Below are 20,331 nucleotides of genomic sequence, written 5' to 3'. Positions count from 1 at the left end.
TGCAATCCTATGCATGTTTATAAAGACAAAAGACCTACAGTTTCTCTTCCAGCCAGCCATTTTGGCTAGGACATGCTGGGAATGGTAAGATTTGTTTTCTGTCTAAACAAGCACAGGATTACACCCTTATTGGATTAGTAGTTTGGAACATGGAGCAATCAAACTATTTCACAGAACACAAAGTGCTGTGAACCTATTTTGAGGGGGAAAATAACTTAAATATATTCTATACGAAGTCTGAGTAGTTTTCAGTGCCTTCTTCCAAATTTATGAACAGATTATTTGAGTCTCAGATTTGCTGTCCACAGCTTTGTTACAAAAAATATCAGGAGGCTGACAATTATTAAGAAGAAATTTTCCTTTTTATTTGAGCTGAACTAATAATAATAATTGATGGAGAAAGGCTAAGTGATGAAAAGTGTATTACTTTTAAAATTCATTTGCAAATATTAAATGACACACAGTAAAAGCTAAACTAAACCTTGGTATCTTCGAGATGACCTGATTTTTTTTGTAAATATCAAGAAGAGAGGTTCATGTTCATAAGCATTTAAATAGGCTTCATGATAATTTTCTGTTCCAGATGTTGACTTTTTCTCTTTTGATTCTCCCACTGGAACATTAATGGACATCTTCTTATATCCAGCAATCAATGTTCCATCCTATTACAAGTGCCCTGTTTTCATGTTCCAACGTTAACGTCTCCTCAAACGATGCTAACAGCTTTGCTGTTGGTTTTCTGTGACATGGAGTTTTCTGTGACATGGAATTCAATTTCACGTACAGCTTGAAAGATATCGAATTTTATTTCATATGTGACCGTCCCTCAGTATGAACCCTGTTCCACCACTGAAAGAAAGCTAGCACATGAGTCCATTGCATAACCTTACTGCAAGTCTTATGTACAGTACTGAAGATTGTTATTCTCATCCATTTCTGCATTTTTCTCCTATTCAGAGTCTCCATTTGTACACAAAATGCAAACTTCCTTATGACTTTTGTTTCGTATCACATGAATCCGGAATCGTGCATTTACTGCATTTGCCAAAATCCGCTGCAAATTCCAAGATGCAAAGAAACACATTTGTCTGCATATTAAAAAAAATACAATCCTTTTCAGGGCAGACTCTTCTTTGATGGTATTTAATTCACCGTTGGTTTCACAGTAGCACAGCCTTTGTCCACAGCTCTATATTCTCAATATGGAGTCACGGGCAACAACAACAGATGCAGACTCAGTCTGTCACTCCAAAAGGAATACAAATATGCTTAAAGCTGCTTCATTTATGAAGCAAACATGGAACTGTTAGCTGCCTGGTAGAGAAGAGAGGGGGGAAAAAAACACATGATTGTTTTGGGGATGTATTTAATTGAAAATGTTGCAGTTTCACAAATTAGTAAAGGGCACTTTCATTTAATAATAACAAGTAATTTCCATATCTTGAAGCATTTTCAGCACATCTTGTCATATCGTATTGTGTCTGTGGTGGTGGTGACGTTTTGCCATCTCAGGGGGGAGAGAGAGAGAGAGCAGAACATGTACCAGGGAAGAAGGAAGAGAGAAAGGAAGAAAAGACAGGCAGGAGTGAAATGTGTGGAAGATTGAGGGGGTGGTGCTTTGGGAGCAGGCGGAAAAAGTATGGTAGGAGAGTAGGGGTTGAGGGTGAGAATACAGAGAAAAAATTACAGCAGCCTTCCCCAACCTGGTGTCTTCAAGATCTGTTGGACTGCAACTCCCATCATTCCCAGCCTCATTCCCAGCTGGCATGGCCAGGTTGGGAGAGGCTGAATTACAGCATGGAGAGAATAAGTTTCCCCAGTTTGTTGATTATGTGGACACCTTTGTGTTATAGGCATAGGTATGTATTATCTAAAAACCTGACAGCAGACCTCTAGTTTAATGTACAGAAAGCTTGGAGCAGTATCCAATGGTGACATTCTGCAAACTCAAATAGCGCTAGCAGAGCTCTGCTGAATCTTTCCATTGTGCAAGTGGTTGCCCATTACTCTTGTGCAAGCAGTTGCGCAACTGGTTGCACAACGGGTGCAAAGCAGTTTCACAACACACAAGCGGTTGTGTAACCCAACCATACTTGCACAAATGTACGTCTACTTGGATTCTTCTCTTGCACGTAGTTCAGAACCTAGTTTCCACTAGTGCAACATCATTTGTGCTAGTGGAATGACACAGCTGGATACTGTTCTTTTCAGCTCTTCTACATCTTAAGCATCAGCTCAGCTCACATCTGAAACTTATCAGCCAGCTTAGCCTAGTATCATCAAAAAGCTCAACCCCTAGAATGCCTGATTAAAGACAGGATGCTTGATTTTTACATCTCTCTCTATTCTTCTATAAATCATTTCGAACCTCTTGAATATGATGGGGCAAACTGAATATCCAACTGAATGTTATGGTGCAAGTGAGAAGTTCTCTGGGAAGGGCCCATGCACCCAATGCTATGAGATATGCCATAGCTGCCATATTGCATATATTGCTGCAACTAGTGTGCTATCTTTTTCTTCATCGTTCTCTGCCCCACTTGCCATGTATATTCCTTTAATACAGGGGTGGGCAACTTGTGACTGTCCAAATGTTGTTGGCCTGCAACTTCTATCATCCCTCACCATTGGCTATGCTGGCTAGGGCTGATGGGAGTTGCAATCTGATAACATCTGGAGGGCCCAAAGTTGCCCATCTCTGCTTTAATACTGTGGAATAGCAATGCATTTTCATTGCTTTTTCCAGCGGCCAGGCCTTCAAACAGCCTGTAGGCTAGTTTTAGGGGAACTGCATCACTCAGAACGCTATGGGAGTTCCATTTGCATCATAGCTGTGCTGCACAGAGACCAGTGGGGCACAAGGCAGCTGCTGCACTAGCACTAGATTAAATTCTAGACTAGAGTCTCTTTTCCAAAAGCACGAAAGCTCAGATGTCTCAGAAGACAGAGCCACTGTCTTCTGATGTGAATACCTCTTTAAAGGGGAACAAAAAAATGGTATTTTGTAGACTGTGACTCCACTGTTAATGAAGTAGCCATATAAATGTCCTGTTGGCATATAGGTTTATAAAGGAAACTTTACAGAATAATTACTCTAAATTTCAACAGGCTAGTCCTTAGTAAAGGCTAATAGTAAAGGCAATTCCAAATTTCTTTTTCAGAACTTACCCAGATATGAAACAGTAACAGTGTATATATATAAAAAAGCAACCGCTACACTTGTAGAAGCGATTTGTCTTTTTGCTGCAGCATACTGAAATAGAAACAAAAACCAAAGTGCCTTTTTATCATATTGCAAGAAAAATCAATTCTAACATACTTAGAAGATTCCTGGTAGAGGAAGAATTCTCATTTGTAGAGAAAGGTCCTAGGGGGATTCACTGACTTATTTTTACAGCATAATTGTATGAAAATGAAGCTTTTCTGTACTTAAGATTGCAGAATAAGAGGGTAATATCCAATGTTAGTCCTACATAGAGCAGACCCATTGAAATGAATGGGGCTTAAGTTAGTAACATCTGAGAGTCTGTCTGAGTTTGAGACAGTGGGCTGGTCTGGACAATCACCAAGGGTTAAATAAGCCAGCATGGTTTGTTTAAGCTGCAGCGGAGAACCGGACATGGAACAACCAATTGGTTCAAAATTGGGAAAGGAGTACAACAAGGCTGTATACTGTCGCCCTGCTTATTTAACTTATATTCAGAGTACATCATGAGAAACGCCAGGTTGGATGAATCACAGGGTGGAATTAAGATTGCCGGGAGAATTATCAACAACCTCAGATACGCAGACGATACCACCCTAATGGCAGAAAGCGAAGAGGAGCTAAAGAGCCTCTTGTTGAGAGTGAAAGTGGAGAGTGCAAAAGCTGGTTTGAAACTCAACATTAAAAAAACTAAGATCATGGCATCTGGCCCCATCACTTCCTGGCATATAGAAGGGGAAGAAATGGAAGCAGTGACAGATTTTATTTTCTTGGGCTCCAAGATCACCGCAGATGGTGACTGTAGCCATGAAATTAAAAGATGCTTGCTCCTTGGGAGGAAAGCTATGGAAAACATAGACAGCATAGTAAGAAGCAGAGACATCACCTTGCCGACAAAGGTTCGTATAATCAAAGCTATGGTTTTCCCAGTAGTAATGTATGGCTGTGAGAGCTGGACTATAAGGAAGGCTGAGCGCCGAAGAATTGATGCTTTCGAACTGTGGTGCTGGAGAAGACTCTTACGAGTCCCCGGGACTGCAAGGAGGTCAAATCAGTCAATCCTAAAGGAAATCAACCCTGATTCCTCATTGGAAGGACAGATACTGAAGCTGAAGTTCAAATATTTTGGCCACCTAATGCGAAGAGAAAACTGCCTGGAAAAGACCCTGATGCTGGGAAAGATTGAAGGCAAAAGGAGAAGGGGACGGCAGAGGATGAGATGGCTAGATAGCATCACCGATGCAATGAATGTGAACTTGAGCACACTCCGGGAGAGAGCGGAGGGCAGAAGGGCCTGGCGTGCTATGGTCTATGGGGTCACGAAGAGTCGGACACGACTGAACAACAACAACAACAACAACAACAACCCAACAACAGAATATGGGTTATTAGCAAATCGTTTTCCCCTCCAACGAGCCATGCCACCAGGGTTCAGACAACATAACAAGTTATGCCTGGGCAAGGAATTAGGGAAATAGCACCTGCACGTGCCAGCACACACCCAGGATTAAACAAGCCATGGTGGCTTGTTTAACCCTCAGTGATTGTGCAAACCAGGTCAGTGAATTTGGCTGAAGCATGGCTACAGATCTGGATTCTGCATGGGGAGCATGAAACTTGGAGGTCAAGGAAAAGATTATGCTCTAATCTCAGAGCATAATCCTATGCATGCCTATTTAAAGATGAGTCCCAGTGTGTGCCCATGGGTCTGCTTTGTAAGTGTGTTTAGGATTTCAGGTTTAATGGTACATAGCATAGGGGCATAAAGAACATGTCTCAAAGTTCTCCCTTGGACATCTTTCATTGTCAGAATGACCTCATGACCTGAAGGAACATGTGCTGGAAGGTTAAACGATACCATTGGTTTAGTTTTTTTTCATAATGAACTAGAAATACAATCAACATACCTTATTTCATTATCCTCCTGGCAGTTGTTAGATTGTGTAGCCTGGTCACTTTCCAGCATATGTTTGCGGGCTTTTTTCTATGGAAAAATAGCATTAGATGCCGTACAATGTTAATATAGAAAATGTTACAGTCTAAACAATAGTAAAAGATCATTATTTTTCTTTGATCGGTGCATTCATTTAAAGGAGGGGTGAGGAACTGGTGGCTTTCTGAATGCTGTTTGACTACAAATCCCATCATCCCTGACCTTGCTGGCTGGGGCTGATGGAAGTTGGAGTCCAGCAGCATCTGGAAAACCACAGGCTCCCCATCTGTGATTTAGGGTGCAATCCTATGCACGTTTAGACAGAAAAAAGTCCTACAACTCCCAGCATTCCCCAGCCAGCCATGAAGAATTTTTTTCTGTCTAAACATGCATAGGATTGTGCCTCTAAAGCATTTTCACCTTGCATTTCTGAATCCCCACCCCAATACACACACTTTTGTGGGGATGACTCATACTGTGGAAGAGGGCTGGGAATTTTCAGCCCCGCAGTATAGATTGCAAAAAGAAAATGTATGAATGTATGTAGTAGTAGTTGTTGTTATGCAAACATCTATTAAAGAAGGCATTGGCTTTGTATATTTTACATGCATACAATTTGGATTGGTAGGATCATACTTTCAGAAGTTATTCTAGTTACACAACAATAAAGGAACAATAGGATTGGATCTTTCTAAATGATCGTTTCTTTGAGCAGTTCCTATTTATTTCTTGCAGGTGATTCAGCTGTCTTTTCTCAAGACTCTTTTCTTAATCCCTGTGTTGCAGGGATAACACATTTGGGGTGGTGGTGCTTGCATTGTATGGGTGTAGTTCATTTACTGGAATATCTTTAAACTTGTTAATTCTGCTACATTTTATGAAGAGGATTTGAACTACTGCCTTTCTGGGCCTTGATAGAGCCCAAAATATTAAAAAGAAAAAAGCACTATGTTCTAGGAGAAACCACATGCTTTCCCAGGATATCCAAAGGAACATGCCACATTATGACATAAGAATCAAGGTGTAGTGCATTGGGTGATGGGAAATGGAATTCACCTGGGAGCCAGTGAAAAGTGGCAGAGCAAATTTAAGCTTGAGGCCATGGCTCAGGATTGAGCACATGATTGATATGGAAGTCCCAGGTTCAATCCTGGCATCTCCAGTTGTGACATGTAGCAGGGCTGAGACACAGGGGCACCACTGCCAGAGAGAGGAGGCAGAACTGGGCTAGATGGACCGATATTCTGACTCAGCTTCACGTATACCCCCTTGGGGAACAAAACATTGTGCGACTGGCACTGTTAACTGCAGTAGAGCTGGCTTTAATGCTTTTATCATTTTGGAATGACCTCTAACTAAAACCCAATCCTAAATACACCCACAATGCCATTGGCACATCATGAAATACCAAACTCAAGTCAATTTTTGCAGTGCCCCATAATGCACTGTGCAGGATTTCATACACCGTATCCCAAGGTCGACTGATTCTTTGAAGAGCTTGCTCGTTGCTTTGTGAATTTTGGGTCAGCCACAGTCAGGGCACAATCCTATGCAAGTTTAGACAGAGAAAAGGCCTAAAACTCCCAGCATTCCCAGCCAGCTGGGAATGCTGGGAGTTATAGGCCTTTTCTATGCCTAAACATGCATAGGATTGCACCCTAAAAGTATAGTTTTACACGGATTGGATCTAGTCATACTTCAGCATGGTGTACTGGCTGGAGTGCTGGACTGAGAGCCGGGAAATCCAGGTTCTAGTCCCCACTCGGCCATGGAAGCTCACTGGGTGACTTTGGGCCAGTCACAGACTCTCAGTCTCAGCCCAACCCACCTCACAGGGTTGTTGTTGTGAGGCTAAAATGGAGAGGAGGAGGATTATGTACGCTGCCTTGGGTTCCTTAAAGAAGGAAAAAAGGTGGGATAGAAATGTAATAAATAAATAGATAGATAGATAGATAGATCTAGTCATACTTCAAGAAGACCCATATAAATCAATGACTAACATAAGTCCCGTTGATTTCATTGGGACTCCTTTAAGTATGACTAAATCTGGATTGAACCCTGTCTTTTGGATTTTTTTTCCCTAAAGGAACAAAATAGCTATCTTAAAGAAAACATGGTATGTTTTGTTTTGTTTTTACTTGAGAGGAAATCAATGCTTCACAAGCAGATTTCCTGGCAGAATAAATATAGCCTTCATACTTCTGCCACAATATTTTTATTTTCATGGAGCTAAAATTTAGTGACCTCCTCAACCACAGTTACATTTGTTATTTCTCACCTTCCAGCATAGAGCTCCCAAAATAAAGCCAATAAAAAGAGTCACCAGCGATGTTAGTGCCATGCTGATTCCTTGCATGCTGGGGCTGCTGAGGAAGCCCAATTCTGCTTCTGTAATTAAAAACATTTTTAATTGCATATAAGTCTTCAGAGCAGTGCTGTTAATAAAAGGTAGCTTGTTAGGTAGCACCTCTGTAGACCATACATTGCAAGTTAAACCTTTAAAGTGGTTTGTTTGTCATTAGCAAGTGTTGGCTGCCTGATATTCACAGCTTTATTTGCACTAACTCCGGAAAGGCAAACATTCTGGCAACTGTGTAATCAGATTTTTACCATCTGCAGAGCAACGTTTACCAAAGTATTTTCTTCTTTTCTTTTTACGGCATTTCAGCTGAGGATCTCCCCTCTCGCTTCACCCCCGCAAAGCAGTTTAGCAAACCAGACCAAATTATTCAGCAGGGAAATATGCTGAGCACCTCTTGTATATGAACTCTCAAGAGACAGAGCAGTATAGGTTTTAAAGCCCCCCTTTCCCTCTTCTCCCTGATAGTACAGCAGTGCTTGCCAACATGCAGTGCTGTTGAGCATTGGACCAAAGTACTCACACTTCCTAATGTACAGACTGTACTTATAACTAGCAATCTGGCAGTAGCTTGTGGGTAGGTTTTGTTGAGCAGAACACACACATACAACCAATAATGGATTTCACTAATCACAAAATTCATTGCAAAAATGAAGGCTGGGTCCTCTCATCCTTTGCAAGTACTCTTTGCTCATTATAATATATCCCTTCCCACTTGCTGGCAGGGCCAGTGATTTATTTTTGATTTCCTTTGTCATTTTTTTATTCCCTTTTGTTCTCCAAATAGATTTGAGCATGCAACAAACAATGCACGTTTATGCATGCATCTCACTCATGCTTCTGCTTCATTTTACAGTTTAGCATGATGTTAGTGGCATGTGTGCCCATATAATGTTGTGCAACACTGATTTCTGGTTTCTTAAGCAGAAATATTCTAGGTTGGAATTGTGCCAGGTGGAGCTCATGCTCTTGTCTATTATGGAGGCCAAGGCTTGTCCAGAGAGTCTAAGCTTGCAATACTATGTACACTTACCTGGGAGAAAGTCCTATTGAACTCAGTGGGGCTTATTTCTGAGTAAACATGTAGGATTGCACTGAAAATCTACCAGGCATAAACATCTTGTGTAAAAATGATATCTTGTATCATAGTGCACTGATCATAAAATGTGTTATTAATAACAAATATGGGGATGTACATGCTGCCAATGGCTCTTGGCTCATTTCCACTTGAAATGTCCCGTGGAACCACCGCCTAAGTTTTTCATTAAGCACATGGGAGTGGATTTAAACAGTTTACATTTGCTTTTTTAAACCTTGTTTACATTTAACTGTTTACATTTGTCTTCTTAAACCTTTAGTTTTACATTTAACTGTTTACATTTGTCTTCTTAAACCTTAGGGCTCCGAAGTCTAGAAGCAAGTGGGAGAAGACCTCTCGAGCAGGGGTGTTGAACCTCTTAAAGCCCGAGTTCCATTTCAGAGAAGCTCTTGGGGGCCATATTCCAGTGGTAGGTGGGGCTGAAGGCAAAAGAGGCAAGGCCATAATACCACCAAATTTTACATTAACGCTTGTACTGCAAGTAGCTAAGCCTTAGGAGAGGCATTTCAACCTTTTAGAATGGGGAAAAACTGCACAAAAGCCAGGATACCACCAAATAATTGGTGGTCAGGGGGCAGGGCCGGAGGGAGGGTGCATGGCCATCTGGGGAACTCCAGAGGGCCAGATTGGGTCCCCAGGCAGGCCAGATTTGGCTCTTGGGCCTGCGGTTCTGCAGCCCTGCTCTAGAGTAAGGGCAGGCAGAACATTGTCCTTGGTCCACCAACTTACCGCAAGCTGGGTTGTGACGGCCCAGTGAACATTCATGCTGAAGCCCCTCCCTGCCACCAACGTGGCTCTCGGGTTGCACCTGATCTCCTTCTCATCCTGTTCTTGCAGGAGGTCCTGTCTACACAAGAGCTCGGAGGAAGAGGGAGCCCTGGCCTGGATGCTTGCGGAATGTGCACGTATGTGGGTCAGCCTCTGCATACACATTTGAAAGGGGGAAAGCAGTGCTCTGGGCCAACTTCTTACACTGGCAACTAGAAACAGCAGCTGGACTGGTTTGCTGGTCTTACCTCAGCAGCCTGGCCCACTCGTGACCAGGGCAGCAGTCGCAAAGCAGCACACATGAGACAGCAGCAGATACTTTTCTTGTTTCTGTGTGTTTGGGATCTTGGCGAGAGTCAGTGTCCTATGCCTGCATGTGGCAACATACCGTATTTATGCAATATATTTATATTGTCATGTCATGCATTTCTGTGTGTGCATGTATGTGTGTGACAGTGAGAGAAAGTCTGCATGAGAGAGAAAGTAAGAGATTATGGGTCTCTGTTCTGTGCCTGTGTGTGGGTGTGAGACAGAAGGACAACATGTTTGTGGTTTTGCGTGGGTGCTTGTATGTATTTACACTTGGAATGATCTGTTTGCATCTTTGCAAAAAGCAGTCTGTAGCTTTACATTCATGGAGCCCAATTGTACAGCAGGAAACGTGGAAGTCCTGCTGCATTACTCCTAAGTAAATGTGCACAAGATAGCAGCTTTAGTTTCTTTCCCTTTCCCACTGCTATTTCTTAACTACTTGGAACAGTAAAGAGATTTGCTGGCATTCATGTCCATCTCCGTCTCAGTGTCCCCCAGCTGTGAAAGGGGACTAATAATTCTGCATGTCTGTGTGATGTCCTGTATGGTCCAGTTCATTTTTATATCTGCTCTTCATGTGTTTTGAGTTCTTTGCCATGGATTCACTGATTATCCTTGGGATTAGCCTCAAGCCTCAGTGTTCCCCATCTGTAAAATGGGAGGTGTTTTCTAATGTCTTCTCAAGTACTTCATTTAATAACATGCTGCTGCATGTATGTGTGTTATATATGTGACTTGACATGTAGGCTGCAGTTGGACTCTCTTCCTTGAGTTATCTGCTCTGCTTTTACTTTTTAGTTCTTGCTTTGTGCTGCTGAAGCAGTGGAACTGGAAGTCTGTATTGTGTTTGGCTGATGTGTGCTGGCTTGATATCATGTGCAAGCGACATTATTTGGTGGCAAGGAATTGGTTAGCACATGCTGTAGGGGTACACCAATGAATACAGGATTTTCTTTTCTTTTTGGTTCCCACCACCTCCCTGACCCACCAGGCCATTTTCTAAGAGCCCCCATTTTCTGACTGTTCCAGAGGGTGGGAAACCCTCTGGAAATCCCACAAGCCTGCAGTCTGTCCACCCACAATAACTTCAAGGAGTCAGCTTAACTGTTATTTTCGTTGGTGTTGTTTTATAAAAAAAGGCTGGATAAGTATGGCCCAGATCCACACCCTGCAGGCCCCCACATGTGTGTCTCCATTCATAGCCAGGCAGCACTTGTGTGACAATGCCATTGGTGAGAACCGGCACCAATGTGCATGGGCAACATGGGCAGCTGCCGTGATCTGCATGACTGCAACATCTAACAGGGATCCAGTGTAGTGTAGTGGTTACAGTGTTGGACGAGGAATGGGGGAAACTGGGTTCTAGTCCCCACTCTGCCATGAAGCTCATTGACTTGTGGTCAGTCACTGACTCTCAGCCTAATCTGCCTCACAGGATTGTTGTGAGGATAAAATAGAGATGAGGAGGAGTATCATGAATGCTGCCTTGGAGGAAAGATATGCTATAAATGCAACCAATAAAACAGATAAATAAAAAATATGTATAGCCCCTCCATACAATTGGCATCTCTACACAATATCTGCAGGGTTCCAAACCCGCTGGCTGGCCTCCAGAGGACTGCATGAGAGGCTAAACTGAGCCTATCTTTTCCTGTTACAGTGCAGGTGAATGACACACAAAACTCTTGTTGCACTGTCCAGTTCTGGTTCTTTTTCTGCAGACAAGCAGCCGAAAACCCGATCTAAACGCAATCAAATTAAAGCCACCAGGGAACAAGATAAGTAGCTGCTAAGAAGTGCCATTATAATGTGCTACCAGATATATTAGCCATTTCAGTTCCTCGCTGTAGACTTGCTATTCATTAGGAACCACTTCGGCTGCTTAAGGGATTTTATTGCACACTTTATCTCTGCTGCAAAAATCCTGCCTGCTCCAGTTCAAACCACATCGCAAGCCTCACTGACAATATAGAGTTTATAAAGCTGCCTGAGATTCTAAATCTTTTTTTAAAATCAGATTTCTAGCCAACATTGCTTGAACTTTGTTTAGACCCTACAGGTGTGCCAACTCAAAAAAGGAAATTTTAGTCAAGCAGAACAGATATTTCATGCTTGCATAATTGGAAGGTGGTTATTTTACACCATGCAAGCTAACCACAGTAGATAAAAGGTGAAGCTCTAAAAAAACCCTGTACAGTCTTATTAGGAACATAGAAAGCTGCCTTAGACTGAGTCAGGCCTCCTGGTCTGTCTACCTCAATATTATCTACACTGACTGGTAGCGGCTGTCCAGGGTTGAAAATGGACAGTGTCAAGAGTTGGAACAGTCATGCACCTACTGAGGGCACACATCTTGTTGCCTGTTCTTCCTCTTCACCATTGCAACCTGCTTGTTCAAACCACCTCTCACACTGTGAGCAAACAAGCAAGCAAACATGCTTCTAGTCCAGCATCCCATTTCCAACAGTGGCCACCCAGAAGCAGGGCAGGAAGGTGACAGTTTCCCCCCACTCTTAGCGCCCCCACCAGAAAATATCATTTAGAGGCCTGTTACATGAGAATTATGGAAGCTGCAGCCCATCTCAAATGGAGGGCACCAAGTAAACTGTCATGATTGATTTGTCTACCACTGGCATCCGAGGTGTGTCAGTCCAACATCTATTTCACTGAAGGTGGATGTAAAGAATTCATGCAGCTTTTCCACAATCACTATATCCTTCATCAGCAATCCTATCACATTATTGTTTTCTAGCAGTCTGAGTGCATCCCTGGCTGGTTTCTCGCTTCTGAAATATTTAATGAAATGTACACCTCCATCAAGCACATTACTCCATTTTAATGTGCTGCAGTGATCTGGTCTACAGCCAGGAATCTGGAAAATGCAGTTCTTGCAATAGCAAGAGGTTCTGAAATAACCAATTTTTCAAGAACTCACAAAGTCCTGTCATGCTGTTAGGTTGCAGGGTGCTGGTAGACTTTGGGAGAGATTGTACTTGAAATAATTCCTTCTCCTGGAATTCTCTGCACCTAGAGTCAGTCCGGGCCTGAATGAAGGATTAAGGAAAGGAAGAAGGTAGGTGGAGGAGGAAAAGCCTCACTTTTGCCTTTCACCACTGCTGCTGCTCATCACCAACAAGCTAAGGGAGAAGGGTAGGAGGGGGTGGGTTTGGCTGCTGGAACATCCTCCCTTGAGCCTTAGTTATTAATCCAAGTGGGGAAAGAGAGATGGGAAACTGGAAATCTCGTGTCCCATTTTGAGGTGAGTCATTCAAACCCCTGGGGTTAATTTACAAGCCAGGCTCAGACAAATTCCCATGACATCCCCAAACCCAGATTCAATCTTTGACATCTCCAGAAAGGATCTTGGGTAGCAACTCATGGAAAGAGCCCAGCCAAGACCTTAAAGAAGACTGCTGCCAGGTAATGCTGTGCTAGATCAGGGGTGTATAACCTCAGGCCTGGGGTCCCAATCCAGCCCTCTGGGGTTCTGAAAATAGCTATGCCCCCTTCCACTGGTCCCACCCCCTTTTCCCCAGCCACCAATTATTTGATGGTTCCCTGGCTTTTGTGCAGATTTTTCCCCACTGTAAAAGGGTGAAATGCTTCTCTTAAGGCTTAGTTACTGGCAGTACGAGCTTTAAGTTAAAATATACTTGTATTTTGATATTTCAGCTTTGCCCTCTTTTGCCTTTGGCCACATCCACTACCAGAATGTGGTCCCCTCAGAGCTTCTCTGAAATGGAATTTGGCCCTCAGGCTGAAAGTGGTTCTGCACTCCTGGGCTAGATGGACCATAAGAAAAAAGTTGCTTTTCATAATCATTTCCTCACTGTATTGCAATTAGTGCTGTGCTTAAACCTGCCCCTTATTTTTGGGAACGTTTTCTCTCCCTGCAAAAGAGGCATTGTTTTTTCTGCCTCTTTCATAGGGAGGGGGAGAATTTCAGAGAATTTTCGCCTTGCAGAGGGGGACAGGGTTTCCATACACTTTTTTTTAAGTGTAGGCCAGAGCTTTCCAAACTTTTCATGTTGGTGACACACTTTTTAGACATGCATCATTTTGTGACACGGTAATTCAGTTTTACTAGCAAACCAGAGGTTAAAATAACCCGTTATAAGAGATACGGACACATACATAAATTGTAATAACGAAATGTATGGGGATAGAACATATCTCATGAAAACCTTTCATTTATATTTTTAAAAATATATGATTTGTAAGATAATAACATACATTGTTGTCATTTATGAGTAACAGTATGTAAATATGTGCAAGAAAATGTGAAAAATAAACAAAATTAACTGAAGTATTTACAATACATATTAGGACACATAGGCCCAGGTAGGAGCTCAGCTGCAAAAACACATGAAGTAGAGATGCAAAAGTCCAACAAAAATGGTGTAAATATATATGTCTCACTACAAGGCTTTATTGCTGTAAATATTCGCAATGCCTATGTCCAGAGTCCAGTTTCAGCACTCTCCAGTGGTACACTGCCGGTGGGTGGTTAATCCACAATTACAGCAGAGTAAAAATAAAAGGCAGAAATCAAATTATAAGTGCCATGTGTTGGGTGGCTTGCTGTTTGCCACATTGGGTTCGGGAGGGTGGCCTCCCTTCAGCCAGCAGCAGGTGGGTTGACTGGGTGACAGCCTGCAGCTGCGTTTGCCCGGGTGATTGGGAGCACAGTGATTCTGAGGCTTCTGGCCTCCACTGAGCTCCATTCCAACTGGCCAAGATGGCGGACGGCCCGCTTGCAGTCCCAGGTGGCGTTACCACCCGCGCGCTACTCTGGCCTGGCCGCGCAGGAGCGCAGTGCAGAAGTCCGCGAAGGGCACGCTCAAAATCTCACAGGGCTGGTGGCCACTGCCATTTCTCTGTGCCGGCGTCGGCCAAGCTCTGCTCCCAGGGCGGCACCTCCCCTCCCTTCTCTTCGCCCCGCTCCTCTACCTCGCCGTACTGCTCCAACACCACCAATTACGTGCATCCTACGTCAAGATGCCACATGATCCTAAAGCAGCTAATGTTAAAGCAGCTAAGCGTTAGCTGCTTTAACATTAGCTGCTTTAGGAAGTTCTGGGGGAGCGGCGGCAGGGGCCAAGGGAAGGAAACGCGAGTAAGGGAGCTCCGCGGTGCCCTTCTGCACAATTTTCTGCATTTCGCGCGACACACCTACACACTGCCGCCGACACACTAATGTGTCGCGGCACACAGTTTGGAAAGCTCTGGTGTAGGAGATTCTTGAGGGGACTTCTGTCTATTTTATACTTAAAAAAAAAACACTCCTGGCACTTCCAGGAGCTGAGGCCTCTTTACCAGCTGGGAGTTCTTCCTGAATGCCTATTGGAGAGGGAGAAGTCGCATGGTCTCCTGGGAGCTCAGAAAGAGCTGCCGGGCTGGAGAAGAGGGCTGGGCTCCTGGAAAAAAGGTGGTGTTGGGCTGGGCTGGGCTCCTGCAGGTGGTGTTTTTACAAAAATTAAAAAAATAGAAAGAAGACCCCCTCAAGAATTGCCTACACTTAAGAAGATATGTGAAAACCCTGTTCCCATCCCCAAGAGATAATCTCTGAAATTCTCACTTCTCCCAGCCTCTTTCTCCAGAGTTTTCACTTCCCCCGCCACAAAATGCCAAAAATGGATGAGTCAAATTTTTTGGCACAGCACTAATTGTAATGACAAGAAGAGTTAAAAACTTACATTTTTCTTCTATTGGCAGCAAAGGGGCTAAGGGCCAAACCACATGTGGCATTTTGTTTTACAAAATGCAGTAACTGAAGCCGTAAACGAAAATAGAAGGGTTGATCTACACTTACGGGTTTTTTCACTTCCAATGAGGTTTCACCACCCATCTTTCACACTACGCAGTACCCGCCTCAAATTGGAACCGGAATTTCCCGCTTCTGTGCTCCCGCTTTCAATACCCTGATATCCCGGTATTTCCCCTTAATGTGCTCTGATTTTCCACCTTCGCTACCGTATCTGGTCGTAGTCCCCTCCCCGGCCTGTCCGGCAGTGTTTGTATTTCCCTCCTGTCCAATCACAGCTCTTGATGGCCCCATGTCATCTTCCGGCTACTGATCACATAGCTTCCTCAGCACTCAATGTTTCCTCGGCAACAAGCAAAGGGCTGGATGTGCATGCGCTTGTCTGATCTTGGAAGCTAAGCAGGGTCGGCCCCGGTCAGTAGTTGGATGGGCGACCGCCTGGGAATCGGGCTTCCTCCACTGACCAGGGGGTTGTTCTATCCCTTCAAATGAGACTAAGTTTTACCCCCTCCTATTGCCCGCTCCGGATGTTTTTTTTTAAAATTAAGGCGTTATCTTTGAAGAATTGTCACTTCCCGCGATGGTTTTTTTTTTCTAATTCAGGCACGATCTTCGAAGATGTGATATAACTCTAGGTGGCACTGTGGGATAGCAGGATAACACAAATACACAAGAGAAAATCATGATTTCTTTCACTTTCGTAATTAAAGACCACATTTTCCCTGCTCTAAAAAAACACGCCAAAAGTGCTGGTTAGACACAGAAGCAAAACTAGACAATCACATCATCATCTAAAGAACCCGTAAACAACCATACAGAATGATGAGTGCATGATAAATGCCTCATGTAGAAAAGCCCTCCATGGCTGCATTTTATAAAACAAAACAAAAAACCATTGGGCAGGGGACAAATTCCATGTGACTCAGCATTACGTGTAGTTTTGTTCTTGTTAAGCAGAGAAACTATGGTTCTGTTTAACACGTCTATCATGACATCATAACTCTTCAAGAATGTAACACTTTCCCATCTAGACTCAAGCAAGGCAGATTACAGTGAAAAATTATCACAGAGAAAAGCATACTGATACTGTTGCCAGATTTGTCACTCAAGGATTTGCTCCAAATTCATTAAAACAAGCTTTTAAATCTATTATTACTTCAAGGCATCTTTCACCAGTACATTACTCTGGTGATGTAATTTTTTTTTTTAAAGTTGAGCAGAGAAATGCCCTCACCCCGGCGCCAGCTTGTCTGGCTGAAAAGGGGGGGGGGCATTGCGGGCGGGTGGGGTGACAAGACATAGGGGCCTCTGATTGGTGCTCCCCAGTGGCACCACCATGCAAGGAGGGGCAGGCTGAGTTGCCTTAAACTCAGCCCCCCTCCCAATCTCAGCTCTCTGGCTCGACGCAGCTAGGCCCAGGTAATTTGCAGCTCTGAACCCACTGTTGTTACCTTGAAGCAGTCTCCATGGTAACCACTGGAGGTTTCTCTCACAGGCACGTTATGGCAGTTTGAAAATGGGGCTTCACAGCGTTCCGGCCTGCGTTCGCGGGTTGGCTCCTTCTTTCTGACACAATTCTTGCTTTGCTTGCCCTAATGTGCTTAGTCTTTAGACCAGCAGACTCGTCGTACGCCGGAATGGGTGCTCTTACTTGGGCACATTATGATGTCTTGAGCTGCACGATGGGCTTGTATGTCGTCTTCAGACTTCAGCTTCTGTCACCCTGTCACATTAAGATCCAGTGGCTTCACAGACGAGGCATACGATGGGAGTCCCCTCCTCACTCTGTTCCACCAAAGTTTGTCAGTCTTCCTCCGCAGGTCCAGGTGCTGCACGTTGAGAGGAATGACTTCGGCTGTAAGCCAGGCAAGGACCTGATCGAGCAGGCCTTGGTTGAGATGCAGGTGGTCTGGCATACCTGGCCGGAAGTAGGCTATTGCAGCCCTCACTGCTCCCATGGATCAATGGGAAGGCATGGAATGACGTTGCCAGTGGCAGGGCACGTCGGAAAGCACACAGAGAAATGGCTTATGGCCTATGCAAATGAGGTGATGGATGCACCACCCGCCAGGGAATTCTGTGGACATGGAGGGAGCGTTACAGGAAGGACGGTGTCCGCCTGTCTCATGTAGTGAATAACATATTTCTGTCTGATCTGCAAAGGGGCCTGCGGGAAGTTCTTCTGCGCAGGTGGGGGGAGTTTCACAAGCTCTAGGCGTGTGACTCCTGTGGCGGCTAGGACGGGCAAAACAGGAAAGTAGGGATGGTGTGCATGCAGAGGCACCTTATGGTGACAGGTGACGCCCGAGGCCCCCCGAACGGGTTGTGCGGCTCGGCGGGGGGATAAGGGTTGCCTGGGAGACCAACCCTACTCACTCATCCAGGTGTTGTGCGGCACCGGGTCAGGGGTGACACCGGAAGGTCTACCTCCCCCAGAAGGGGCAGTCCGGAGGGATGGCGAGATCACCGCCACCCCTCAGGTTGGGTGTGTTTTCGCCCAAGAAATGCCAGCTAGCCGCTGTCACAGTTAGATGCCCGTCCTAGTTACCCCTTTGCAGGTATTGCAATAAATGTGGCCCAATTTTCAACCCAAGCTTGTTGTCTGCATCTTCTTTAACCCATCTCCGCTCGCAAACAAATATGCAATCCTGATTCTGTTTATTGGAAAGTACAAATGCCTGAAGACTTAGGGATCTTAACCGACTTAATTACAAGGATTCCCACTCCCCCATTAACTGGGAACATCAAAGTTATTTCTGCAGTTGTGTAGCCACAGAGTTCATAGGGGTGGTTTCTGAAAGGACGTGTTAGTGCCAAGCCACAGCCAAAATGTCAAGGGGCAGCACTTCATTTTAACAGTGAGTTGAGCTCCTTGTGAAATGCACTCACTGAGACAGAGGCTAATAAGAGTATAATACAAATAAATACAGCAAAATTCTAAAAAAATAATGGGAAGCCAACAGAGTAGTTGCACATATTAGATAGAAGAAGATGCACGAGGCTGCTTTGCACCACATGTTGCCACTACACCCAAAAAGGAAAGTCATGGAGATACTTGAACCTCCAAGTGCCCACAGGCATATGCCTTTTTGGCACATATTTTAAACAAGGCCTCTGACTATGTTACGCTCAGCTTGGCTCAGTGTCCTAGCCAGCTTGTTAAACTGGTTCCTAGATGGTATCTTGTCCCACCTTAGTTGTCCTCTTCCATTCTGGGACTGCACTCTGGTTCATGGGCCAAACTTCATGTTGTGATCTCTGGAATTTTGGCTCCTGAGATTCTGTGAAACAAATAGGGAGCTGCAACACTATTCCCAGCCCCTAATGGGCTCCTGCCAGTCTGGAACAGGACCTTGTGTAGCACTGACCAGGGTTCATGGGGGAGAAAGGAAAATGCTACTTTTTCTTTTCTTTCCCATACTCCTGTAACCTTTTCTTGCTGTGCTACATAGAGTGAAGGGCTCGGGTTCAGCGCAGGCTGCCAGCCGTTTATCAGAGCACTTTATTGCTATATAGTGGGGAGAGGGGAGGTTTCTGGGGAATGGAAAAGTGTCCATTTCCCTTCTATGTCCTCCTGAAATAGTGCTGGCCCAAGACATTTTGCTGCCTGAGACAAAAGACAAGATGGTGCCCCTGTCCATTCCGTGACAGCTAATTCTTTAACAGTGGAATGGGACAGGAACCTCCACCACACCTGAAAGCAACAAGTTAGCTTAGGGGGCAACAGGGCAGGCTGTGTGGCACAGCCAGGGCTCTCCTCCAACATCTTACCACTACCTCCCAGGATCTGCCACCTGAGACGACTGCCTCACTCTGCCCAGGTGTTTTTATCGTCATGGTGCATGTACCACTGCTCATCTCCCAGTTGTTAGTAGCTTCAGCGGGCCAATCCCCTTGCGCCCTCCCCAGCCCACCCAACCCTACCCCATACATACCCACAGTATAGTTTGTTTTTAATTTATTTTTCTTTTAATATATAAATGAATATATGTTTGCATATCTGAAGAAGCCCCTGAGTATGAAGAAGCCTCTATGTTGATTCTGGGTGGTCTTGTTTCAAATCATGATCAGGGATTTTGTTCGTTTGGTATGTTTGCTTTTACTCTCTAGGCCCTTTCATAAAATTTCCACAATTTGTTTAATTGCAGTGTATAACTTTTATATTATGAGGAGAAGGGAACACTAATGACAATTCAACAATAGCATTTTGTAAATCACTTCTGGCGGGTTTGAACTACCAGTATCACTTCTGGCGGGTTTGAACTACTACAACACAGTATTCTTGAAAATTATTTCATTAAGTTGCAGAATTATTTCTTTTGATCTTTATTTCCAGTTCTCAACACTGTCCTGCTTAGAATCATGAGCCAGGACCAGGAAAGTTACATCAAACTCTTTTGGAATCATATAACATGGTTAGGAATGGTCAAAAAAAGAAAATCATACTTGTTCTTGGAAGTGATCTTACAGTATTGGAAACATTCCTTCATATGACCACCTAAATATAAAATAGCTGCATGGAGAAAGTCATCTCATGGTGACTTGCATTTCCCGTATAACATAGACAAGTACATTATGCTAGAGATGGAAGATGGTTGAGAACTGATTCTCAAAAGAAGCAATTGAATCCAGTATCTGGAGAAAGTGTTCTATTACTGCTTTGCATATTGTACCACAAGGATTACAAGACTGAGAGTTGGATTTGAAAGTGCCCTTCCATTGGCATAAATGGAAGTGGCTTTGATTCAGCAGAAGCTCCTGCTAACTTAAGGAGGCAGGGTGATATTTGCTAATGCCTTGTCATCCTTGCAGGCCCCATGCCACATCCCATGCAGTTCTGGAGGGTCCTCTAACCTTCCAGAGGTATTTCTTGGGACTACAAAGGGAAGAG

The 20,331-nt window shown here is 44.1% G+C and overlaps 1 protein-coding gene across 2 annotated transcripts in view; it reads right to left on the bottom strand.

Annotated features, from left to right (window-relative positions):
- Positions 1–342: 342 nt before the first annotated feature.
- KITLG (KIT ligand) overlaps positions 343–20,331 on the bottom strand; it is a 97,828-nt gene continuing 77,839 nt past the window's right edge. The window contains exons 7-10 of one of the 2 annotated variants that reach the window (XM_084810341.1): positions 7,417–7,526; positions 5,113–5,189; positions 3,169–3,253; positions 343–1,314 (exon numbers count right to left, since the gene is read on the bottom strand). In XM_084810341.1, the coding sequence (XP_084666467.1) occupies positions 3,214–3,253; positions 5,113–5,189; positions 7,417–7,526 (227 nt within the window). In that variant the 3' untranslated portion in view covers positions 343–1,314; positions 3,169–3,213. The remainder of the gene's footprint in view (positions 1,315–3,168; positions 3,254–5,112; positions 5,190–7,416; positions 7,527–20,331) is intronic. The other variant, XM_084810342.1, reaches the window with a different exon arrangement.

This window comes from Heloderma suspectum, chromosome 7 (assembly GCF_057233095.1).
Source record: "Heloderma suspectum isolate Gila_16-S chromosome 7, 16-S_ref, whole genome shotgun sequence".
In the NCBI taxonomy this organism is placed as follows: domain Eukaryota; kingdom Metazoa; phylum Chordata; class Lepidosauria; order Squamata; family Helodermatidae; genus Heloderma; species Heloderma suspectum.
Note: the sequence above shows the minus strand (reverse complement) of the source record. Positions and strands in the feature narration are given on the sequence as shown.